General features: G+C 43.9%; 1 protein-coding gene across 4 annotated transcripts in view; it reads right to left on the minus strand.

The window, feature by feature from the left end:
* Nucleotides 1–4275: 4275 nt before the first annotated feature.
* LOC137438936 (uncharacterized) overlaps nucleotides 4276–26779 on the minus strand; it is a 40706-nt gene continuing 18202 nt past the window's right edge. The window contains exons 1-8 of one of the 4 annotated variants that reach the window (XM_078767567.1): nucleotides 11232–11410; nucleotides 9247–9693; nucleotides 8966–9158; nucleotides 8556–8700; nucleotides 6314–6456; nucleotides 5323–5478; nucleotides 4944–5164; nucleotides 4276–4811 (exon numbers count right to left, since the gene is read on the minus strand). In XM_078767567.1, coding sequence (XP_078623693.1) covers nucleotides 4424–4811; nucleotides 4944–5164; nucleotides 5323–5478; nucleotides 6314–6456; nucleotides 8556–8700; nucleotides 8966–9158; nucleotides 9247–9668 — 1668 coding nt within the window. In that variant the 5' untranslated portion in view covers nucleotides 9669–9693; nucleotides 11232–11410 and the 3' untranslated portion in view covers nucleotides 4276–4423. Of the gene's footprint in view, nucleotides 4812–4943; nucleotides 5165–5322; nucleotides 5479–6313; nucleotides 6460–8555; nucleotides 8701–8965; nucleotides 9159–9246; nucleotides 9694–11231; nucleotides 11411–26779 lie in introns of those variants that run through there. The other 3 variants (XM_068134424.2, XM_068134422.2, XM_068134423.2) reach the window with 3 other exon arrangements.

Below are 26779 nucleotides of genomic sequence, written 5' to 3' on the forward strand. Positions count from 1 at the left end.
GGTCTTTGTCCAAGGTCACCGAGTCCGATCGGTGCAGCCGTTTGTGCGGGACCCGGGAAAATAACGTTATGCGGGAGTCCAAACCTGAAAATGCTGGAGGCCAAAGCTGAAATTGGAAAAACAATATAGCCTATTGTACTCCAGGCGATCCCAGGATTACCCACCCAAAATATTGTTGCGATCGGTTCAGCCGTTTTTGCGGTACCTTCGAACGGACGGACGGACAGAGACAGACGGACAGACATTTGGTGAATTATAGTAAGATAAAATTATATTTAAAATTATCCCTCAATCATAGACTGACAACTGTAGACAGACAGACCGAAAAAGGTGACCCAATTGCTTAACCTCACTTTTAACTTCACGTGCCCTCGGGGTAAAAAAAGAATCCTTTATACCACGTTGTTGCTGCTGCTGCTGTTTTCCTGGGTGCGGTGCACCGGTGGTGGTTGTTTTTGTTTGTGTGTGCCTTCCGTGTACTATTATATATATTTCTCTTTGAGAAGTATTACGATAAATAATTTTGTGTGCTTCTTCCGTATCCATCACACTTTATTGTAAAGCGTTCGTGCTATCTTATTGTTAGAACCGAGCTACATTAAAGCTACAGGTCCGGCTTCTTCTTCTTCAATCATGGAAAGATGGGCTTTTAAGACCAGCACCCCTGTGATTAAACGGACACAAATTATTGTTCAAAGTCCAACTTTTGTCGAAAACTCTTCCCAGTAAGCTGGTACTCATTGTGCCTACCTCAGAAGGATGACAGGCTGAGTCAACCCACCTGGTGTTAATTCAACGGCTGACAGGGGCTCAAACTCAAGACCTTAAGATCTCCAAACCAGCTTCCTTATCTGTTAAGCAAACACCAGGCTTCATACAGTGCGTTCAGGAAGTATTCAAACCCCTTCACTTTTTTCACATTTTGTTATGTTGCAGCCTTATGCTGAAATCGTTTAAATTCATTTTTTCCCTCATCAATCTGCACTCAATACCCCATAATGACAGAGAAAACAGGATTTTAGAAAGTTTTACCAATTTATTAAAAAGAAAAAACTGAAATATCACATTGACATAAGTATTCATACCCTTTGCTATGACACTTGAAATTTAGCTCAGATGCCTCCCATTTCTCTTGATCATCTTTGAGATGTTTCTCCACCTTGATTGGAGTCCACCTGTGGTAAATTCAATTGATTGGACATGATTTGGAAAGGCACACACCTGTCTATATAAGGTCTGACAGCTGACAATGCATCTCAGAGCAAAAACCAAGCCATGAGGTCGAAGGAACTGCCTGCAGAGCTCAGAGACAGGATTTTGTCGAGGCACAGATCTGGGGAAGCCTACAAAAAATTTTCTGCTGCATTGAAGGTTCCCAAGAGCACAGTGGCCTCCATAGTTCTTAAATGGAAGAAGTTTGGAACAACCAGGACTCTTCCTAGAGCTGGCCACCTGGCCAAACTGAGCAATCGGGGGAGAAGGGCCTTGGAAATAGAGGTGACCAAGAACCCGATGGTCACTCTGGCTGAGCTCCAGAGGTCCTGTGTGGAGATAGGAGAAACTTCCAGAAGGACAACCATCACTGCAACACTCCACCGATCTGGGCTTTATGACAGAGTGGCCAGACAGAAGCGTCTCCTCAGTGAAAGACACATGAAAGCCCGCTTGGAGTTTGCAAAAAAGCACCCAAAGGACTCTCTGACTGTGAGAGACAAGATTCTGTCTGATGAAACCAAGATTGAACTGTTTGGCCTCAATTCTAAACGTCATGTCTGGAGAAAACCAGGCACCGCTCATCACCTGCCCAATACCATCCCAACGGTGAAGCATGGTGGTGGCAGCATCATGCTGTGGGGGTGTTTTTCAGCAGCAGGGACTGGGGGACTGGTCAGGGTTGAGGGAACAATGAACGGAGCAAAGTGCAGAGATATCCTTAATGAAAACCTGAAACTGAGCGCTCAGGACCCCAGACTGTGGCGAAGGTTCACCTTCCAATCGGACAATGACCCGAAGCACACAGCCAAGACAACGCAGGAGTGGCTTAGGGACAACTCTGTGAAGGAAGGTCCTTGAGTGGCCCAGCCAGAGCCCTGACTTGAACCCAATCGAACATCTCTGGAGAGACCTGAAAATGGCTGTCCACCGATGGTCCCCATCCAACCTGACAGAGCTTCAGCGGATCTGCAGAGAAGAATGGCGGAAAATCCCGAAATCCAGGTGTGCAAAGCTTGTCGCGTCATACCCAAGAAGACTCGAGGCTGTAATCGCTGTCAAAGGTGCTTCAACTAAGTACTGAGTTAAGGGTCTGAATAGTTATGTCAATGTGATATTTCAGTTTTTTGTTTTTAATACATTTGCAAAACTTTCTAAAATCCTGTTTTCTCTTTGTCATTATGGGGTATTGAGTGTAGATTGATGAGGGAAAAAATGAATTTAAACGATTTCAGCATAAGGCTGCAACATAACAAAATGTGAAAAAAGTGAAGGGGTCTGAATACTTTCTGAATGCACTGTATATGCAAGGAGTGAACCTAATCCGTAATTGAATCCTGGCTGAATATGCGTTTGATAGATAGACTACTAAGTTCAATTACTTCACAATTAAAAGTTCATCATCTGGAAGGAAGAACAAGTAATACTAGTGAAGAACGGTCCTTTCTCCCAAAGTGACATTAGAAAGAAGAAGAAGCTTTTGCCAAGCATGAATGTGAGGTGTACTCACTTGATCAAGGTGACCTTTTTGAGATGCTTGCAGTAAATATTCACCACCTAAAGCAAGTGAGTACACTATCAAGAGACTGCACGACACAAGTTTGACTGTATTTAGCAAAACATTAAGGGCTCGTCAAAATTTTGGCTTTAAATGAAGGCCTTCACCAAGGCCAGGCATGGGTAGGGAAACGGATTTAATTTTACCAACAATGTCGACTACGTATGTGATAGCGTATCAACATTGATCGTAAAAAATAACACACAATCAATGTTAAAGATCCCACGGTGTCTTTTTTTGAAGAGTAGGTGAGCTACCACTGGCACCCTCAACAACCGCTGGGAAGGCAAACTTCTTGAATAACCAAACCGCCCGGCATAACCCTCACCGAGAGAGTCTGGTACATTGACGATAGTCATAACAGAAGTTTGGATAGGCCTATAAAAAGCAAGCTGCTTCAATGAAGATAGGTCCAGCTTTTTAAATATCGAAAAGTAGGCAACACATTGAACCGGATAAAGGTTTACTCAGAGACAATGTCTCAACTATATATTTAATGACAGAGAAGGAAAGATACTGTTACGATGGTTGCAACTTGCTCAAGCAAGTAACAGCAAATGAAAATTTCAACATCTAATTTCAGCAGTGATGTAAAAACTTAACAGCGCAGGTATTTTTCCAACACAGATAGGAAACATCAATAAATACTTCAACGTAGATAAGAAGAGATATACATGTTCAGGGTCGTCATCGGTCGACATCTGAAGGTTAAATTAGCAACGAGGCGCAGCCTCGGTACGGAGAGCTCAAAATGAGGCACAAGATTGAAAAAAGCGACAAAATACTGAGCCGAAGTGCAAGGTGCATGTGGTTTAGGTGACGCAAGAGTGAGCGAGAGGTCACCGAGGTCGAAGAACGCGGAGCTGTTTTGCAACTGAAAAAGCACAACGAACACTGAACGGTTTAAAAATTCGCATTCGTAAAACAAAAAAAATGTACATCAAACACTTCCGAACAGGAAAAGTTCTTCCTCCTGGATTCATCAAATCCTGATGCACTGCTATGCTGAAAGCAAAGCGATGGATGTGAGCATGGCTATGCATAATTTTCCCATTTAAGATAATAATAATAATAATAATAATAATAATAATAATAAACAATTTTCAAACATTAAATACGTAACACTGCCCTTTGTGACATCAATGTCAAAAAATCGGAACACATCCTCCGCTTTGATGTCATAGGTCAATCGGATGCATTGTTCGGGCCTAGATGCCAAAACAGAAATCGTCACCAACATCAGTTACATCCACTGATGGGGTCGAAGCAATTTCCAACCTAGAGGTTTCTACATAGACGTAGTTACAATTCTCCACTTGGATGTAGCCGGAGAACCGCACCAACATCCCCCAATGATTTTCTGTAAAGGTGGCTGTAAAAGCATTCTTCTCTAAAGACACTCGTTCTATGCAACAAGACAATCGTTTGTATAATTTAAGATGAAAAACTTCCTTATTAATGAGGAGCCTGCTCCATATTCAGTCTCAATTCTATTAAAACTTCACAATAGCTCTTCTAAATCGAATCCTCACTACAATCCTACAATTATACCCTCAACTATCCTCGTCTTTTATGATAACCTGACCAAATTTTCTTGTTAATCTTTCCATCCTTGTCCACTTCCACAGTTCCAACGCTCGGCCATCGCACCAATCAAATGAGTATCTCCACACCAACCCCGACACGGCGTGCGCTACGAGTGCTTGAGGCCGCAGAACTGAGCTCCGACGTCATATCTGTCTGCGTTACTCCATCCTTCAGCTCGCTCGAGGTGCTGTCCCTCTCATCGGTCACCTCCTCTCCAACCAAAATGCCGGAATCTCGGGAAGGCTCACGACCGACAAGGTGCCATCGGCCACAGTGATCAACTTTGGGTGCACGGCCTGGTGCAGCCCTCAGCCAATTTTTACAATCGGGTTCCTTATGTACAGATGATGTGTGAGTGGTTGTAGAGCGATGAGAAAGACAAGCGGTTGTAGATCGAGGAAGGACATGGAAATTCTCTTGCTCCTTCTGTAGCTGGCTTTTTGGGGCCTCAAGTCTGTCACGGTTAAGAAAAAGAAAATAAAGGCCATGGTAAGAAAATAAGATAACAATAGGATGAAATCTTTACATTACTTGCTTAAACAGGTAAAATATTTCAAATGTATCAAGTTTACTGTGAAGATCTCACCTTTGTTCCCTCATTGCTTTGGCCTCAACTTCTTGTCTTACACTCTCTTCATGGAACTTGAGCTTCCAAAGCACAGCTTCATTACTATTATGTGCCGATTGACTTTTGCTCTGTACTAGGTGCCGGCATACGTCTTCTGTCTCAGACTCAACATCTCTTGTTATGCCTTCGGCCTCTTTGCCCCGACACCATGCCTGAGCCATTTCCCTCAATGCTTGTTGCTATACCGACACAAAGGGAACAATTTAGTACTGCAAACAATACTGCAAGACATAATCAATCAGCCAATTAAACAGAAGTGTAACTACAGATGACCACCTCTGTTGTGGAGTTCAGCAAATACATATTTTGTATTCCCAAAGAATGGTGGGCGTCCCACCTTTGCCTCTTGCCGTGCAGCATTTCCGGCATTTTGCTCCAGCTGCTGCTGAAGTCTGCACTCCAGATGCGCTCGACGTTCACTCTTCTCCTTCAGCTTCATGAGCACTGCCTGTAGGGCTTCTACTCTTTTCTCACAATCTTCCCGACGTTCTACCTGTCACGTGACACATGACGTCACTTCCTACCATATATAAAAACGCTTTACTGTCTATAAAATAAACACATTTGATGATCACATCGTTATTCTGTAATCTTTTGCACCTTGATGAAAATTGCATTATTTTGTCCAATCTTTTGAGCGTTTAGATTTCATTATCTGCTCTCCATCATATTGTCCTTTAAGCCTGGTGTTGGCTTAGCAGTTAGGGTGCGGCTTGGGATCCTGGGTTCGAATCTCAGTTCGATCGCTGAATTAACACCAGGGGGGGGGGGGGGGGGTTGACTCAGCCTGTCATCCTTCCGAAGTTGGCAAATTGAGTCCCAGTTCACTGGTAATTCCCTGTGTGTCGCAAGAGGCGGCCAACAGGGTTGGTGGCAGGAAGGGCATCCGGCCATAAAACATTGCTTAAAAAAGGGGACCAAGGTGCCCAAAAAAGGCCAACCCCTGCTCTGCGGGGAAAAATGGCCTCGAAAGGTGGTTTTTTTCTTTCCTCATATTGTCCTTTCGTGGTGTTTTCAAGTCCTGGCAGATCAAAGTAATAATTTAATGCCTTAACACCAGCGTTTATCTCACGCCATCTGATTGTACAATGCATTCCACGTCAGTCACGTATTGATAATCGCACAAAAAGTTATTCACAGTGAGATCTATCTATGATAGACAATGAGGAATGCAAAGAAACAACTTGTTCCTGCTTCTGTTATCACTGGAAAATAAAGGATGGTTCAAAACTAGAGTCAGAACAAACAGAAAAAAGACTAAAATAAAAACGACTGAAAAGCAAACTCAGCTCTCCAATTGAAAAATAACTAACTTTTGTCCAAACTACCTCGACTTGCAGACGAGCAATCTTCTCTTGTGACCGTGCCAGAGCTGTTTCCAATATCTGGTTTAGTTTTGATTGCTCCAAGTCTTTTGCCCTCAGTTCCGCCACCTCTTTCTCAAGTGCATCTCGATCTTCCATCACGCCTTCTGCTGAGGCAATGTGTAAAATGTCAACATGGCCATCAAAACCACCAGTCCATCGCTATGCCTGTAGTCACTGCTAACGATTACATGACTTTTATTACGACGTCACTTGACTTGTTCAGCCAAAATGCACCACAAGTATCACAGTGTCAACGAGAACAGCACTCGGTAGAGCGCATACCTCCGCCAGGCTGAACAGTTAACATTTTGTATCCCACTGACAGGTAAGATCTGGATCTGGACCTGAACCAAAATCTGATCGGCTTGTTCCTGTGATCTAACCAACTCATCCACCTAGTTTTGTCATAAGTCATCCACAACAGTTTGAGATGTCCTGCTCACAGGCAGACAGACAAACAGACAGGGGTGAAAACACAACCTCCATCCATCTTCGACAACGGAGGTAACTATTATTCATTTACTGTGACCCGTCTTCTGTGGATACTTTGAGAAAAGGACGTTCCATTAATAAAGTTAATGGGCAAAGTTAAAACAAAGTTTTAATCTCATTAAAACGAATTAGTTGAATCGGTGGTATAATGGTTAGAGCATACGGGAGGTAAGTGGTCTGGGACGTAAGTGGTTCGAACCCCACCCCACTATCATGCACCGAGTCGTAGCTAATACGTTAAAAATGTTATGTGCTGCTTCCTTGCTCGACACTCAGCATTTAGAGGTTAGAGAATGGACAAATCCAGTCGGCGGAGGAGGGGGGATTTTGGGGGGGAAGGGGTGGGAGGGGATTTCCACTTGATTGCCACACTGACTGCAGAGAGAGAAAAGTGGTATCAGAAACATAGTGTCGCCAGGGAAGGCACTTGCTCGTGTTCCACAGGAAGTTACATCACTTCCCCCAATTCCAGCCACTGTGTTTGTCTTGAGTGAAGTGTCTTTGTCTGCGAGTCGTGTTACAGATCTCAAATGATCCTTAGACTCTATATATATATATATATATATATATATATATATATATATATATATATATATATATATATATATATATATATATATATATATATATATATATATATATATATATATGTATATATATATATATATATATACATATATATATATATATATATATATACATACATATATAAATAAATGCCATTCGAGATGAATTTTGATTAAAAAAAAAAGGCAAAACAGAAATAAGCAAAAGTAACTTCGTTATCATTTTAAAAAACTCATCTCCGAAAATTTGTTTCTTAAAACCAATATACGGGAGAACAGATAACAACAACCACAATAGATTCCTTCACTTTAGATTAGGTTTAACAAAGCAATAATTACAAAGACTGCAAAGCCAATCTGGTTCATGTTTAGAATCCAAAGTTTAATCAGACTCAGTGGCCCCAAGTCTGGAAGGTCGGTGGTTCAAATCCCATCCGAGTCTTTAATAAATCCCAAAGATCATAGGTTGGCACCAAAGACCAAAGTCTTTAATCCCAAAGACTTTAATAAATGGTATGTGTAGCTTCCTTACTTGACGCTCAGCATTTAAAAAGGATAGAGCATGGACAAAGAGCCATAGGTTGGCAACTATTGCACAGACCTGATGGGCCTAATGGACTTCTACGTCAAAGTTAGGTAGGTGGGTCATGTTAATGTATTTATTTTTACTAGCACCATAGCAGAGTGCCCATCTTGTTCCAAGCGTGCAACACATTTTTCTGACAAGGCCCTTTATCTGGGTGGTGTATAGGCAACACACCGCTGCCTCAATCGCTCTCGAAAATAAAATTAGCCGGGTTACGTATATGAAGCAAAAACATGCATATTGCTCATGTGCATATACAATACATTGTGGTTAGATAGCTCGGATAATTCCAATTGCACGCACTCTGCGCCCTCCCCCATCCACCACCCAAAGGAAACAAAGAATGTCAAGATGGGATAAAACATTTTTTCCAAAACTTGATGGAATCAAACAAAACTCGCACATGCAGAACTTCAGGGTGCCCACATTAATCCCTTAGAGTTTCAGCTTCCAGGTCAAATCCATAGAATATATACATGTTATGTGACACTTTGCATGATAAGTCCAATTAGCAATGAAATCTCTTTTAGCACAAATAGAGACTATTTAGATTGCAAACCTTGCAAACATTTGTTGTATTCGACCTGCTGCCTCAGCTGCGCTTCCAGTTTTTCCCTCATCGACTTCTCCAGAGCTTCTCGCTTCGTTGATGTCGTGACCAGACCTCTGTAGGCCTCAGCCAATTGAAACAGCTGCACCTCACACTGCACAGGAAGAGAGGTGGGTAGGGAGAGGGACACCATTTTACCTCTCTACTGCCTGATCATATCAGTCATGGGGAATGTAACTACACACATTTTATTGCATTTATACAGTTTATGAAAAAATGTGGCCGCTCTTGCATAAATACATGAGAGGCAGTTCATGGGTATAAATACAAATCACGTTTTAGTACCAATTTATGATGGTAGTGGCAACATTTATGATGGTAATCACAACTGGCTAGTGGTGACACTTCATACTACTGACCTTTCCCAGTCTTATGGACTTTCCTCGTTGCCGTTCCAGCTCCTGTAGAAGAGAAATATTCTCCAAAAGTAGCCTCTCCGTTTCTTCCTGTCCAGTAGCCTGCCAGCTGAACCCCCCTGAAGCACTGCACTGATTTGGGATCCCGGTGCTGGAAAACCGCCTGGCAGGCTGCACGTATTCTGTTTCTTGAAACCTGCAGATCGTGGCCTCGCATTATAAGAATGCACACATTGAACAATATCGAGATTTAAAGGGGGCACGATAAACAAAAAGCACTTTACCTCCCAGCAAGCACCTCTGGTTTTGAAAGCTGGCTGTGATTTTTCCACATTGTGGGATCACTGTAGTAAGGCCTGTGGCCGAGCGAAGCTTCATTCGGAACCTGCGGTCCCATCACCATCGAAAGAGCGAACCCTTCATGTTCGTTCCAAGAGTGGCCACCTTTCCCTCCATTCGATGCTCCGATTGATCGGGGACTACAGTATGGCGGTGGTGGCTCGCTTACAAGTATGCCTTCCTCCTCCTGACCCTGTGGCTCTTCCCGTGAGGTCTGCTCTTTAGCTGGTATAAAGTCTTTTGGTAAGGGGGCAAGTGCCTTGCCAGAAGCTTGTTCCTGCAAGGCAAGCAGAGTGGCCGTGGCAGCAGGATCACCTTGTCTCAGAGAATCCTTGATGAGGCGACAAATGAACGAGTTGTTTTCCATCTTCACTCGAACTCCAGCCGCCCCTCTGTGGAAGCGACATTGTTTACTGCTGTTAATGTCATTATGAAAATTTACCCAGCTTCAAATGTCAGACAACTGTTGTTTATCTTCGATAATTGTCTCCATCTGCTCCTGTCCTGCTGAACTAGCCATCTGTCGCCCGTGCATTCAAACTCGATTACCCGCAGCTGAAGCCACCAGGCTTTCCTGCTTCACCACATCGACGGAATATTTTTGAACAAATATTTCTACCATCTATCATTGCACTGAAGAATCCAAGACTCGTAATTAGAGCTACACGTCAGCTGACAATTCATGACAACATCATACCTGAGGCTTGGCAACATTTAAATTTCAACATGTGCAATCCGGATGCCATTATCTCTACGCCAACCGAGAGGCATTCAGTTAATCCTGAACATGAACTAACTCACGTACACCGCATGTGGTGTCAGACTGGATTTCACCACCATACCGTAGGCCTAAGGATAGCCCTGTGGATGGCGAGCTCTCCAAAAGGAGTTCCCAGATACATTTCCATGAGACACACATAGTTGCTTACATCAAATCGACTGTCCGAAGGTTTTTTTTTTCCATTGCGATTTGAAGAGTAACCAAAACACTCAACTCCTTACTTTATCGGTCTTCCTCATTCCAACCAAATATGCCAAAGAAGTCACAACATTCCATGCACCAAGCTCACCGGAGTGATACAGTGGTTCAAATTGGGAGTAGGACGAGTCAAGTTTACCGCCCGTTCGACATCCTTGAAAGGAATAATGTGTCCACATTTAATTGAAATCCCAATTTCAATAATTTGATTGAAAATCGAATCAATCTTTCAAGTTACCTTCATGAAAAAAAATTGACAAAACAACACATGGTATTCATGTCACGAAGAGCAACTAACTGAGTGTGTAGTATTCAAGATTTACAGTAAATACCACAAAAGGCCATTATGTTCACATCGTAGCTTACACAGGCACAGATGGTCGCACAAAGGAAGTGGCACGCCCATCGAGCTTTGTAGAGCCGATGTCACATCCAAAAGATGCCTCATGTGAGCAAGCCTTCAATGTACATTTAACGTCAACCTTCCGACGTGTGCATTTGGAGCTGAGGTACCTCATACAAAGAGCTGAGGTACCTCAAAGTACCATGTTTGTAGCGCATGAGTAACACCGGAAAATGTGACAGAGCAGAGCGTACCGGTAGGCAGGAAGATAATGGCAGTGTAATAAAGGTCTAACTGCGAATGTTTCAAGCCATTTTAAGCATCCTTTGATTGTTAGAATCCGAGCACAAACTTAAAAAGGAAACGTGTCGAAATAAAAACTTCCACCTCGAGGAGCTTCACCATTACAGTTGGACCATGCCCTAAATTCAGGGCAATTTAATTGGTCCAAAACAAATCGGGCTAGAGAGGACACAAAGTTAGCCAGGAGGAGATTGCTTTTAAACTTACAAAAGAACCACAACACAGGAAATGGGACGGTAGGGAGAACTAGACAAGACGAGGAGAGGCCAGGGTGAAGAATGTCAAAAAATGATTGTCTCTCTTACCTGATGTTATTGGAGTCAAAGATGTAAAGACAGACGAAGAAAACTCAAAATCTCAACAGCTTTTGTGTTGAGAAAGAGGAAGTGAGAGAGAGAGAGAGAGAGAGAGAGAGAGAGAGAGAGAGAGAGAGAGAGAGAGATGCGAGTGGAACGCTCACTCAAGCACACAAACACGCGCGAGTACACGCATCGCCGTTTCTATCCGCTGGAAAGGAACGCGAGGAATTCCCTCCACCCGCTCCCCAACCGCCGACTTCTGAATCAGGTCCAAAGGGCAGGGGGTTTGGCTAAGCAGATGGACACATTCCAGCTTTTGCTTTTTCGGCTAAAGGGGTATCATTGCTTTTGGGAAATTTTATCGGTTCGATTCCAACATCACCTGACTTCAAATAATCTCAGAAAGTTTGATCTGAATACACTGGGTTATAGATATAGAGACAGAGACAGACAAACATATTTAGAATGGATGCTTATTAGAAACAAACTTCCCATGAAATTGAGGGACCAATCCCCTTCTTCTTCCTCCCCAACCCCCAACTTCCAACAAGACATGTGTGACACATCATGGACCTCAGATCATCACATCAGGGGCCGTTAAAAGTTAAAATAAAGAGATAATTTGCTGCTCATCCTACAAAAAGATACATTGAGATATCTTAACAAACACCTGGTCATTTGCACCACCATCTCTTATCTTCCCCCATCCAAAACCTTGATCTTTTCTACCCCTGCTAATTTCACCCCAATTCCACTTTTTTGAAATACCAACTTCTGTCCTGGAAGTCCTTGGTGTCCTTGTGTTTTATACTTCTCCCTCCCCCCCCCCCCCTTCCCACACCTCCTCCCCCCAAGCCCTCTCCCTTCCACACATCTCCCTGCTCTCAAATGTTGTGTTTGTGTGCTTCCCCTTCTCTCCCCATCTTGTTTTCCGCTCCCTCTTTTTATATATTTTGTTTGTGAAGTAAATGTTAGCTCTTTCACGAGCCTCGATTCAGTATACAAAACAAAAAAAAAATTGATCCAAAATATCAAACACTTGTTCGTGGTTCAGATCTTTCAGTTACTGATGCTTCCTCGGTCATGTGCACGAGCTAGCTGTGTGCACGATCATCCGGTTTTGTCTAAGAGTGTCAGGAAGCCTGGGTTTTATTACCAAGAGTCGAATCAGATTAACACTGTTGCCATTTATGATGCCAGTAAAGATTTCTGCACCATAGACCACACATTTCTTCAAATGTGGTGTTAAGCAGGCTGTCCTTTTTGCAATCATGTGCATGCAATTCTGCGAAACATGATGTTTACATCCTTTGGTCTGGTTCCTTGGCCACCTTGATCCGAATGATGGAATCAATAAGTGTGTGTATATAGATATATACATATACGTATACAGTCACGTGAAAAAGTAAGTACACCCCATGTAAAGTTTTGACTTTTTCAACATATTTCAACATACAGCTATTTGATCTTCATTTCAACAATATTGATATATAACGGTGATATAATACAACAAATATCATGAAATATTTACATTTTGTAGTCCATTGTATAATTTAAATCTATCTATAATTCCAGTAATCTCTGTACGTTTGTACGTTTGTCTGTGACCGCTGTTTCTCGACAACCACGGGTCCGATATACTTTTAACTTGCCAGGTATATTGCTGGGGACCCGAGGATGTGCCTTTTCAAGGTTTCATATTAATCGGACAATTACTTACCGAGCTATGTCCAAAAAACGATTCAACCAATCAGAGAGCAGCGAACTATCGCGTGTGCCGAACGTGGCGGACACACTCTGCCTCGGATGGCACATTTGACAGCGTATTCATTTATTTCACGTTTGCAAACTATGTTGGCGTTAAACTATGTTTTAAAACTAATAATAAAACTAATAAAAACGAATTTGCGATTCATTCGCTTTCCTGCGCGTTTGTGCACGCGATGGCGATTTCTTTACCAAACTCCGGAAGCCGTTCGCTTTGGACCAAACCATTTCATGTAAATAGAGGGGGGGGGTTCTGTGGTCGTTGCGAATGGACCAAACCATTCATGTAAATAGAGGGGGGGGTTCTGTGGTCGTTACTGCCACGTGGTTTCAAAGTTTTTTTTTGTTGTTGTTGTTTGCACGCATGTTTTTTTGCACCCACGTACGGGCACGCCCTAGGATGTTTACACACACACACCCCTACACAAATTTTTTTTTTTTTTTTTTTTTGGCAAGGAACGGGCACCCACGTACGGGCACGTCCTAGCTTATATATAGTACGGGCATGCCCTAGTAATTTAAATAAACATAAATGCAAATTTCGCATGTGGAAAAAGTAAGTGCACCCCTACATTTATCACTACTTCAAATACCTAAAATTAGAATCACGTGCACCAGCTCAGGTGCAAATGATTAGAACATCGTTAGAGAGGATCTTGGAGGAACCTGCCTTATTTAAACCTCAGACATTTAATTTGGTTTGCTCTTTGTTGTTGAAGTGTGCGGCGTCACCATTCCGAGATCAAAAGAGCTCTCTAGAGGCCTTCAGAAAGAAGGTTATAGATGCCTACGAGTCTGGGAAGGGATTTAAAAAGATCTCCAAACAATTCGAAATCAATCATTCGACTGTCCGGAAGATCATCGACAAGTAGAGAAGATTCCAAACAACTGCCAACTTGTTCAGGCTAGGCCGCCCGAGCAAGTTCAGCCCGAGAGCAGACCGCAAGATGCTGAAAGAAGTCTCTAAGAACCCCAGAATGTCATCACGGGACCTACATGTAGCTCTTGCCACTGTTGATGTCAAAGTGCACGAGTCTACCATTAGAAAGAGGCTGCACAAATTTGATCTACATGGGAGGTGTGCCAGGAGGAAACCTTTGCTGTCCAGAAAGAACATGAGGGCAAGACTAAAGTTTGCCAATGAACACCTGGGCAAAGACCAGCACTTCTGGAACAATGTGCTCTGGACAGATGAGTCAAAGGTAGAGCTATTTGGCCACAGTACCAGAAGACATGTTTGGCGAAAACCAAAGACAGCATTTGACCACAAGAACCTGATACCAACTGTAAAGCATGGTGGTGGAAATATTATGGTTTGGGGCAGCTTTGCTGCATCAGGGCCTGGGCAGCTCACCATCATATAATCCACTATGAAAGAGGGTGCTTGTACCAGAGGGTGCTGGCCATCTGTCATAATGTGAGGCCATCTGTCGGAAAGTTGAAGCTCAACCGAAGGTGGACCTTGCAACATGACAATGACCCCAAACATACCAGTAAATCCACCAAGGAATGGCTGAAAAGAAAGAAACGGAGGGTTCTGGAATGGCCAGGTCAAAGCCCGGATCTAAATCCCATCGAGATGTTGTGGGGGGATTTGAAACAAGCTGTTTTTTTGCAATCGTGCATGCTGTGCAACAATTTTTTGTTGAATATATTATTGCAAAGTCAATTTGTCATTGTTTTTTGTTCAATTAGATCACCTTTATCGATAGATACTGTTTAAATGAAGATCAAATATTGATATGTCCACATATACAACACAACAACAACATGCATTTTAAAGGCCATTTTCCCTGCTAGAGCGGGGGTTAGCCTTGCAGTCCCCATGACAATCTTCTCCATTTTGCCCTATTTTCTGCATCTCTCCTTGTTAACCCCCTTGCCCGCATTTCTTCTTCCACCATCTTTAGCCAAGTCTTTCTCGGTCTTCCCCGTCTTCTACTTCCTTCTACATTCATTTCCATCACTCTTCTCAACCAGTCACTTTCATCCTTCCTCAACACATGACCAAACCATCTCAACCTGTTCCTCTTCACAGCATCAATCATAGGCTCTATTCCCATCATCTTTCGCAATTCATCATTTGTCTTCCTCTCTCTCAACGATACTCCGCACATCCGTCGAACCATTCGCATTTCCACCCTTTCCAACCTTCGTTGCTGCTCTACGTTCATTACCCATGTCTCGCTCCCATAAATCATAACACTTCTCACACATGCAGCATACACCTTTCCCTTCAGCTTCAACGACACTCCCCTCATCATCAGCACGCCACTCAATTCCCGAAACTTCTTCCATGCACATCTCACTCGAGCAACCGTTGCCGAGTCTGATCCACCTTCTCCATTCAGCATGTCTCCGAGGTAGCAAAATGTTTTCACACCTTCCAGCTTCACACAATCTCCAAGATCCAACTCAACATTTCCTCCATCTGCAGCTCCCTCTGTGCACACCTTACATTTGAATGTAGCTGCCACACTGGTTAATGACCCTCTCAGACCACTACATTTTTGATGAACCCACTCAGCGCACATTGTACACTGAATGGAGTTCACTCCGACACCCTTCCTACACACAGCACAGGGCCACTTCCCAGTTCTTTCCACCTCACCACATGCTTTACCACTTGCCATCACCTTCGTCTTTCCGATATTCACCTTCAGACCTTTTGTCTCCATACATTCCTTCCATGTGTTCATCTTTTCCTTCAGTCCATCCATACTTTCCGCAATCAACACCAGATCATCTGCATACAACAACTCCCCACGGTAAACCCTCCTTTACGTTCTGAGCCAGCACCTCCATCACAGCTACAAATAGTAGTGGACTTAGTACCGACCCCTGATGCACTCCCACCTTCACCTCAAACTCACCACTGTTCCCGTCCTTCGTCCTTACAGCTGTGCGCGCTCTTTTGTACATTGCCATCACTACTCTGATCAACCATTCCTCCACTCCTAACTTCCTCAATGCCCATGTCAATACTTTGCGTGGAACCCGATCGAATGCTTTCTCCAGATCAACAAACCCAAGAAACAACTTCTTCCTCTTCTCCATGTACTTCTCCTGCAACTGCCTCACAATGAAAAGTGCGTCTGTCGTTCCTCTTCCTGGCATAAATCCAAACTGCATTTCGTCGATCTTCACTTTCTTCCTTATCCTCCTCTCCAACACCCTTTCCAATACCTTCATTCCATGCTCCAATAACTTTATCGCTCGGTACGAGCCACACTCCAGAGGGTCACCTTTCCCCTTGTATAGAGGGACGAGGGTACTCAGTTCCCAATCCACTGGAATGCGGCCTTCTTTCACCACCAGATTACAGATCTCTGTCATTCTCGTCACACCCCAACTTCCTGCTGCCTTCAACATATCTCCCACAACTCCCGTCGGCCCTCCCGCTTTTCTACCCTTCATTGCTTTTATCGCTTCCTCAACTTCCTTCTCAGTTATCTTCTCTGCCGGTCCTAAAACTGGGTTACTCTCTATGTTGCCATCCCATTCATTCTCTGTATTCAACAGCATTTCCATATATCTTTTCCATCTTCCTTTAATTCCATCTGGGTCGACAACGATTTGTCCCACTTCATCCTTCAAGCAGCTCACCCCCATCACATCACACCTCTCTTTCGCGATCTGCTTTGCAATCCTGAATACCGCTCTCTGACCCTCTTCCGAATCAAAGCGTTCTCCGAACATTTTCCTACATGCCTCCTGCGCCTTTGCTACCTCTTTCTTTGCAGCCTTCCTGGCTGCCTTAAAACTTTCATGCTCTGCTGTTTCTGCTCCCGTACCCTTCGCCTTCTGCCACTCCTTGAACTTCTTCCTCTTCTCGTCAATCCTCTTTCCAACTTCATCATCCCACCACCATGTTTCCGAGTGCCTCGGTGGTCCTTTTGTCCATCCACATACCTCACCAACGGCTCCCAACAGACTAGCTTTCATTGACATCCAACCACTTTCAAGCTCAACCACATCATCCTCGACCCTACTCAGCCTCTCTTTTAATGCCTCCCTTACTGTCACCTCTTTCAACCTCCACACCTTCATTCTCGGTTGGTACTTCACCCGCCGAGCTCTCCTCGCACCTTTCATCCTTACGTCGCAGACAACCAAGTGGTGCTGTGAAACAGCCTCCTCCCCCGGGATTACCTTTGTGTCTCGGAGGTGCCCCCTATCTCGCCTACGCACCATCAGGTAGTCAACGGTTGTCGTCGACCCACTTGACGTGTATGTAACAAGCTTATTATCCTCTTTCTGGAACTGAGTATTACAAATCAACAAATCAGCTCCATCAGCAAACTCCAAAATCCTTTCACCTTCTCCATTTCTCACACCATATCCGTAACCCCCATGAACTCCGTCAAAACCATTCATACTCCTTCCCACATGTCCATTTAGGTCTCCTCCTACCACAACAACTTCCTCATCTTTCACGTTTTCCATCAGCTTCTCTATCGCACACCAGAACTTGTCCTTCTCTTCATCGCTCCGACCAACCTGCGGAGCATATCCCGAGATGACGTTCACCAAGAGCTTTCCAATCATCATTTTCACCATCATCAACCTATCACTCACTCTAGTCACACTCACCACACTGTCTACAAACTCCTCAGAAAACAGGACACCAACACCATTCACGCCCTCCAGGCACCCTTGCCACACTAACTTGTATTTCTGTCCCTGCCTACCCTTCACCATTCTCACACCACTTCCCTTCCATCTCGTCTCTTGCACACAACATATGTCCACTCTTCTTCTGACCAATACTTCCACCACTTCTCCTGATCTCCCTGTCATTGTCCCTACATTCCATGTCCCAAACCTCAGAAACCGATCTCCACTTCGGGCTGTACCCTGCCCACATGTAGTTGTAATTGTCATGGTTCTCTTTTTGAGGCAATGTTTTTTTTATGGCCGGATGCCCTTCCTGACGCCAACCCTCTTAGTCGCCTCCTACGACACGCAGGGATACGGCGTACCTATTCTTATCCAGGGTACACACTGGGAAACGTTTAAAACATGGAAATCCTGGGGCGGGGGGGGGGGAGGGGGAGGGGGGATCACCGCTGCGGTTTAAACATATTTAAATAAATATTTAAACAAAACCATGAAAACAATCTGGGAAAAGTCTCTAAGTGAGAACGTGGATTTGAGAAAGCAGGAGCAGAGGTGAAAGAACAAATGAGAATATAGGGGGCGGGGCACAAGTCGAGACGAGGAGGCCGCACGAGACACCAGGCCGCACGAGGCGCGGACAAAGAAACGACTAATTACACACAAATTTGCAACAACTACAAAACCAAAACCAAATAGAAACACACAATAACACATACACAACAAAATACGCAGCGGAAATTTGACAAAGAAACGAACGGGAAAACACTCAAACTTTGATGTCGTGGAGAGATCAAAGCAAGCCCCGTCGCTCGAGGGACCGGAAGCGGAAACTTCATGTCCACATATGTCCACATATGTTTAAAATATTTTTAAAAACATTTCATGGGGTGTACTTACTTTTTCCACATGCGAAATTTGCATTTATGTTTATTTAAATTATACAATGGACTACAAAATGTAAATGTTTCATGATATTTGTTATATTATATCACCTTTATCGATCAATATTGTTGAAATGAAGATCAAATAGCTGTATGTTGAAATATGTTGAAAAAGTCGAAACTTTACATGGGGGGTACTCACTTTTTTACGTGACTGTATATATATATATTATATATATATACACACAAAAAATATATATATATTGTTGCGGATCTCCCGAAGCCCGTTACACGTTACAAAGGGGGGATTAAACCCCTTTTTTCCCCCTGGGTCTTCATGTCCAAGAGGCCGAATAGCCACTTCCGCAGCAAGCGCGAAAAAGGGTATCGGGTCGACGCCGCACGTACCTTTAACCCACGCTGCCACGAAAGCGGGGACCGGACCTCGCACAAGCCATGCTTAATCGAGTACGCCCAAGCGGTATGCGTATCACGTGACTCATGCCGTTACTTTTATGGAACCCGATTCGAGCGGTTCTATTCGTACCATGCGAGGCCAATTAATGGAAGGGACGGGAACGGTCAAATAAGAGGAATAACACAATTTATTATTTATGTACAGGATTCGAAGAGACACAGAGCAGGCACTTAAACAATGTTAACTTATCCCCAGACAAAGGGCCCACTCACTCACACGGGGAGAAGAAGAAAAGAAGTTCGCATGCCAAACTCGCTTTGCCGTCGGTCGCTCCGGGACAGCTCGCCCGGCGTGGCCCTCTGGCGGTCACGGCAAGTATGCAGGAAAAGGCAGGCACGAGGAGATCGTGCGTCTGTGGCCCGGAACGGGTCGTCTTCTCGAACGCGTGATTAATACAGCGCAGAGCGCAGGGCACGGAGCACGGGGGATTCGTGTACCGTGCGGCTATTTCAGTGATTCAAGTCCAACACCGGACTCGTTCTCTTGCGCGTTCTCTCTCTCTCTCTCTCTGACTCGCCCTCCAGCTCAACTCCTTGCGTTCTCCTGGATTCTGACTTGCACTCCTCGAATGAACGGAACTCCAACTCCGACTGAGGCAGGGGGCTCGGAGCAGGGTTTTATGGCTCCGCCCCGGCCTTACTCGAATGTTCCAATCCCCACCTCTCGTCGCCGTGGTAAGCCACTCCCCTTGAGCCCTGATTGGCGGCTCGTTGCTTACCGGACACTCCCCCTGCAGCTCCTCCCTTTGGCCTTGCCAGACTTGTTCAGGCCTGCCACGTGGCATTTCAGCACCAAAAGCCACCCTACTCACGGGCCTGCTCAACGCAAAACTAACACAGGAAAGGACTACGCTTACATTCACAAAGAAATAACTGAACTATCGCGAGGCTTCATGTTGTGGTGCGTCTACCTATGAGGGGATTATCCTTTATTCCAAAACCGTAACACTACACCCCTCTCTCACGGAAGACAAACGGTTCAATCTTGGTTTCATCAGACCACAGAATCTTATTTCTCACAGTCTGAGAGTCCTTTCGGTGCTTTTTTGCAAACTCCAAGCGGGCTTTCATGTGTCTTTCACTGGGGAGAGGCTTCCGTCTGGCACTCTGCCATAAAGCCCAGATCGGTGGAGTGTTGCAGTGATGGTTGTCCTTCTGGAAGTTTCTACCATCTCCACACAGGATCTCTGGAGCTCAGCCAGAGTAGCCATCGTGTTCTTAGTCACCTCTCTTACCAAGGCCCTTCTCCCCCGATTGCTCAGTTTGGCCGGGCGGCTAGTTCGAAGAAGAGTCCTGATTGCTCCAAACTTCTTCCATTTAAGAATTATGGAGGCCACTGTGCTCTTGGGAACCTTCAATGCAGCAGAATGTTTTTGGTAGGCTTCCCCAGATCTGTGCCTCGACACAATCCTGTCTCTGAGCTCTGCAGGCAGTTCCTTCGACCTCATGGCTTAGTTTTTTCTCTGATATGCATTGTCAACTGTGAGACCTTATACAGGTGTGTGCCTTTCCAAATCATGTCCAATCAATTGAATTTACCACAGGTGGACTCCAATCAAGGTGTGGAAGCATCTCAAAGATGATCAAGATAAATGGGAGGCACCTGAGCTAAATTTCAAGTGTCATAGCAAAGGGTATGAATACTTATGTCAATGTGATATTTAAGTTTTTTTATTTCAATAAATTTGCAAAACGTTCTAAAATCCTGTTTTCTCTTCGTCATTATGGGGTATTGAGTTCAAATAGACGAGGGAAAAAATGAATTTAAACGATTTCAGCATAAGCTGCAACAAAACAAAATGTGAACAAGCGTTACGCCTAGGTCCCCCGTCGGTGAAGTGATGCGAGTTGACAAAGTGGAAGACGCAAGGCGGCCATCTTGGATTTTGACGTGGCGACCCAATTTTCAATAGCGTTCTCCCTTATGCGTAGATACATCCACACACCAGATTAGAAGTTAGTAGTTCGTTTATTTTTCAAGATATTTCACTCACAAGTTTCAGACATATATATATGGTGGCGGCCATCTAGGATTTTGACGTGGCGATCCAATTTTCAATAGCGTTCTTCCTTATGCCTAGATACACCCACACACCAGATTAGAAGTTGGTACTTCGCTTGTTTTTCAAGATATTCCGCTCACAAGGTTCAGACATACATGGCGGTGGCCATCTTGGATTTTGACGTGGCGACCCAATTTTCAATAGGGTTCTTCCTTATGCCGAGATACACCCACACACCAGATTAGAAGTTGGTACTTCGCTTATTTTTCAAGATATTCCGCTCACAAGGTTCAGACATACATGGCGTCAGACATACATGGCGGCGGCCATCTTGGATTTTGACGTGGGTTGCACCCACACACCAAATTCGAATGCGGTCCTTCGCTTACGCACGCACGCACGTATGCACGCACGCACGCACGCACGCACGGACGGAGGGGAAAACCATAGTCCCCCTTTCGCTCTGTGGTGCGACGGGGGACAAAAAAGTGAAGGGGTCTGAATACTTTCTGAATGCACTGTACAATCATTCAAACTCCTGGTTCTCACTATCAGCCATGATCTTTCTTGGGCAACCCACATTTCAACGTTTGCCTCCAAAGCCAGCTGCCGACTGGACATCCTCCATCATTCAAAGTCCTTTTTTGTATACAAGATCGAGGCTCGTGAAAGAGCTAACATTAATCACACAAAAAGTCAAACCGACACATAAAACCCAAAATAAGGGGAGCGGAACACAAGATGGGGAGAGAGGGGGAAGGACACAAACACAACATTTCACACACACACACACAACACACAACACTTTCCTGGCTCACCTGAACTCCTATCCACGTACAAGGCCTTTGTCCGCAGCTTGATGAGTACTACTCTCCAAACTGAGCTCGCTCCTCTGCTTCACATCTTGCTCAACTTGACGCCTTGAAAACGAAATCCTTCAAGATCAATGGAATCTCACGCACTGAAGTGTAGTCTATGGGCTTATGGCTTTGCCATCGCAAACAGGTCAGTGGTCTCTCTGACTTCTACCTCCTCCTTTCTGGCCTTGCACCCTCTGCTCTTTCTGTGCTTTGTCCCTTCTTCCTCCCCTCAGATTTCTACAGGGCTCCCAAGGTCCACCAGCAATCCCTTTCTGGTGAAACTACCCAAATCCAGGATCACTGCTCACCTCCACTGATCTGTTCCTCTTTTCCCCCACCTGTGGAATCAACTTCCACATTCCTCGTCAATCTCATTCCTCCATCCAGGTCTTCCAGACAGCTGTTAACCACCATCTCAAATCGTCCCAATCACTCCTCCTTCTAACTTTCCAGTTTTTCCACCTGAAAATTCCCTTCTATATTAATGTTGTCAATGCCATGAATACATCCTCTCCTGCCCCCCATTCCTCCCCACACCAATTGGTTGTCTGCCTCCCTGTGTCTTGGTCTTTGGCTCTGTTGTTGGTGTTTCCCCCCTCCCCCTTCCTCTTCCTCTCTCTCTCTCTCTCTGCTGTTCCTTTTGTCCTCCTGCCTACTGATCGATTCAGTGTACGAGTACTAGCTCTTACACGAGCCTAGACTATGTATACAAAAAAAAAGAAAGAAAAACCTTTCACCATAACCATCCTAACCCATAACGTTTTAATGAGAGTTTGCTAGAGGTACAAAAAGTAAGTAAATGTTATACTGACGAAATTAAAAACTATTTTCGTGTAACTAGATGTTGATAATGTATCGGAAAATGAGGTGAAAAGCATCTCATAGTTAAAATCTTTTTTTTAAGCTCAAAGACAAGTTATGGAATGTAAACATATTAGAGGGTCACAAGGTGCTGCAATAGGTTCTGATGGGACAAGATCATGGAGAGGGCGGAAGTGAATTCCAGAAGGAACATAGGAAAGAGACAAAGAATGTGGGCGATTTGAGAGAGGAAACCATTGAGGACAAAGGGTGCGGGGAGGGGGGGGGGGGGTAAGCCAGACTAGAGGGGTGGTATTTCACACAGCTAGCAGCAGACAGTGGACAAATGATGCTCAGTAATCAAGGTGTCGAGCAACACAAAATAAAATCTGTACATTGAAAATCCAATTTAAAGTTGTCAAAACCTCAGGTGGGCATAATTAAAGCTCAAAGCATGAGCAAGGCCATGTTACATGTGTTGAAACGCAAACGAGTAAACACAAGAGCACAGGATATTCCCAAACAATGAAATCTAAAATGAACGTAATGGTTCCATTTTGGTGTTCGACGTGTACTTACATTCTTTTTCAGATTATACCATTGCATACACGATATAAAGATATATTTGAGTGTTGAGAAACATCCTGTTACTTTCATGATGACCTTTTCCGGTATGCAACGGCTTTAAGCAATCATCTCTCAGCTCGGGTCTCTCATGAGACTGCTATGTGATTCTGTTTGTGGTTTTAAAAACTTATTTCATGATATGATGAGTCATTTCAATACATGTCATTTCATCATATTACCAGTCTACACCCCCTTTCAATTTTTTCATCTTTTGTTGCCTTATATAATTATGAATGAATGAATGATCGTTTTAAGGCCATTTTCCCCGCTAGAGCGGGGGTTAGCCTTGCGGGCCCCATGACAATCATGGTTCCCTGTTTGAGGCAATGTTTTTATGGCCGGATGCCCTTCCTGACGCCAACCCTTGGTCGCCTCTTACGATGCGCAGGGATACGGTGTACCTATTCTAAATCGGGGTACTCACCGGGATCATTCATCCCAGCAAGCTGGTACTCAATTTGCCGACCTCGGAAGGACGACAGGCTGAGTCAACCCCCCTGGCGTTAATACAGCGATCGACCGGGATTCGAACCCAGGATCCTAGGATCCCAAGCCGGCACCCTAACCGCTAAGCCAACACCTGTTGCCTTATAGACAGGAATTAAATTGCATGAAATCAGACTTTTTACACATTTATTTACACATTGTAACCCACAACTTCCAAGTGAAAACAAATTCTACAAATTTCAGAAATTTAATTAAAAATACAAAACTACAATATCTTGGTTGGATAAGTTAATACACGCGGGGGTGGAGAAGGGGGCGGAGGATGCCAAAGAGCTTACCTTCACGGATCCCCCAATGTCCTCGACCCTGCAATAAATTAACTCAAACAACACAAGTTTAAAATGCACAAAAATAAACTAGATTTATTAAAGAAAATGCCGGTAACAAAGAAATGCACGATAAAACTAGATTCCTAAATTGAGGGACCCTCCACACAGACAAAGGGAAATATAAAAGAACAAAAAAAATGTGTGCGATTTATTGTGGGGACTTAGCTCAACTCGGCTGGTATGTCTCGCCAGGAATCGCCAAAGATCGTCTCAGTCTTTGGTGGGAAAGTGCACTCGTTCACGCGGGTTAGGCCTCACTGCGCGTCTTTTCACTCCGGGCCTCGCGCGTGAATCGAACAGGCCGGGCCTGTCCACTCGCCGTTCCCACTTGGAAACCTGCGGTTCCCAGTCCGTGGCTCGTCCTCCTCACGACCACCAGCAAGTTCTCCTAACACGGCCGCTCATGTTGGTGTCCAAATCATAAGGGGCGAGAAGATGTTGGCACACAATCGTCCGCTATGGCATCCATAACGAGAAGGCAGATGTCCGCCGCTCCAATTATTTTGTAACCGTGGCTCTGACATCTTCTGTCCTGCTTCACCAATCAGCGAGTCCCTTCTTACTAGTGCTTTCTGTCAATCAAAACGCCGACCATTCACTGCTCTTCGGGGCGTGGCTCTCGGCCTGCCCATCCTGTGTCCTCTTAACAAGTCGGGATAATCAGCGGTAGTACTTCATGCCTGGCTTCTGGTGATTTTTATTACCTTCGCAAAAGCGGAAGGTTATGTTTTGATCGCTGTGTATTTATTTGTATGTCTGTGTGTGTGTATGTTAATCGCATAACTCAAAAAGTATTCAACCGAATTGCATGAAATTTGGTGGGATGATTGGTTATTATACGGGACACATTTGATTAGATTTTGGGAAACAGATTTGCTCAAATTCTGACTATTTTTAACTCGATCGTATTTCACTCAAAGTTATGAGCGACTGAAGAAGAAGATGTCCATCCAGGACGTCATCACTATAACGCGATCTCCCGCGATCATTTCAACCTCAAAAAAAATTATAATTGCAGATTTGACAATAGATGAGGCATATTAACAAACGAATGAAACAGATTTGCTCAAATTCTGACTATTTTTAACTCGATCGTATTTCACTCAAAGTTATGCGCGACTGAAGAAGAAGATGTCCATCCAGGACGTCATCACTATAACGCAATGTCCCGCGATCATTTCAACCTCAAAAAAAATTATAATTGCAGATTTGTCAAGAGATGAGGCATATTAACAAACGAATGAAACAGATTTGCTCAAATTCTGACTATTTTTAACTCGATCGTATTTCACTCAAAGTTATGATTTGTATGTCTGTGTGTGTGTGTGTGTGTGTGTGTATGTTATTCGCATAACTCAAAAAGTATTCAACCGAATTGCATGAAATTTGGTGGGATGATTGGTTATTATACGGGACACATTTGATTAGATTTTGGGAGCAATCGGGTCAAAGGTCAAGGTCAAGGGCAAGTACAGAACAGTAGCTGCGGCGAAGGTATGCGCTCTACCGAGTGCCCGTTCTAGTTAATTAGTGCGTTTAAATCCGGGATTCTGGCAAGGTGTCTAGTGCAGTGTCATAAGGAACAAAGGAATAGATTACAGAGGTAACAGACACACAGGGGATTAATTTACCCATAATCCCTCGCTAATTAACAAGTCCCACCCCTCGTGATGGGGACGGAGATACAAGCTTACCCGACATCCATTCTACACAAATTTGACCTACTTATGGTACATCAAGGTTTCTTCTTATTCACGACAGTCGGAGCACATTACCTATGCACTCTACCTGAACTAAGGTGCCATTACCACCACCCCACCCCCCCCACAAACGCAACAATATATATATATATATATATATATATATATATATACACACATATATATATATATATATATATATATATATATATATATATATATATATATATATATATATATATATATATATATATATATATATATACACAGTCACGTGAAAAAGTAAGTACACCCCATGTAAAGTTTTGACTTTTTCAACATATTTCAACATACAGCTATTTTATCTTCCTTTCAACAATATTGATAGATAAAGGTGATATAATATAACAAATATCATGAAATATTTACATTTTGTAGTCCATTGTATAATTTAAATAAACATAAATGCAAATTTCGCATGTGGAAAAAGTAAGTACACCGTTGGCTCTAATAGGTGGTATTGCCCCCTTTGGCAGAAACAACCTCAAGTCCGCGTTTCTTATAACTGTCTACCAGTCTCTGAAATCGACTGTGAGAATTTTTTGCCCACTCGTCCATGCATAATTCTTTCAGCTGTGCGATGTTTGAGGGGTTTCTTGCATCCACAGCTTGTTTCAAATCCCCCCCACAACATCTCGATGGGATTTAGATCCGGGCTTTGACTTGGCCATTCCCGAACCCTCCATTTCTTTCTTTTCAGCCATTCCTTGGTGGATTTACTGGTATGTTTAGGGTCATTGTCATGTTGCAAGGTCCACCTTCAGTTGAGCTTCAACTTCCCGACAGATGGCCTCACATTATTCTGAAGCACCCTCTGGTACAATGAAGAATTCATAGTGGATTATATGATGGTGAGCTGCCCAGGCCCTGATGCAGCAAAGCTGCCCCAAACCATAATATTTCAACCACCATGCTTTACAGTTGGTATCAGGTTCTTGTGGTC

The sequence above is a fragment of the Myxine glutinosa genome, chromosome 13 (genome assembly GCF_964187855.1).
Source record: "Myxine glutinosa chromosome 13, kmMyxGlut1.1, whole genome shotgun sequence".
Classification (NCBI taxonomy): Eukaryota; Metazoa; Chordata; class Myxini; order Myxiniformes; family Myxinidae; genus Myxine; species Myxine glutinosa.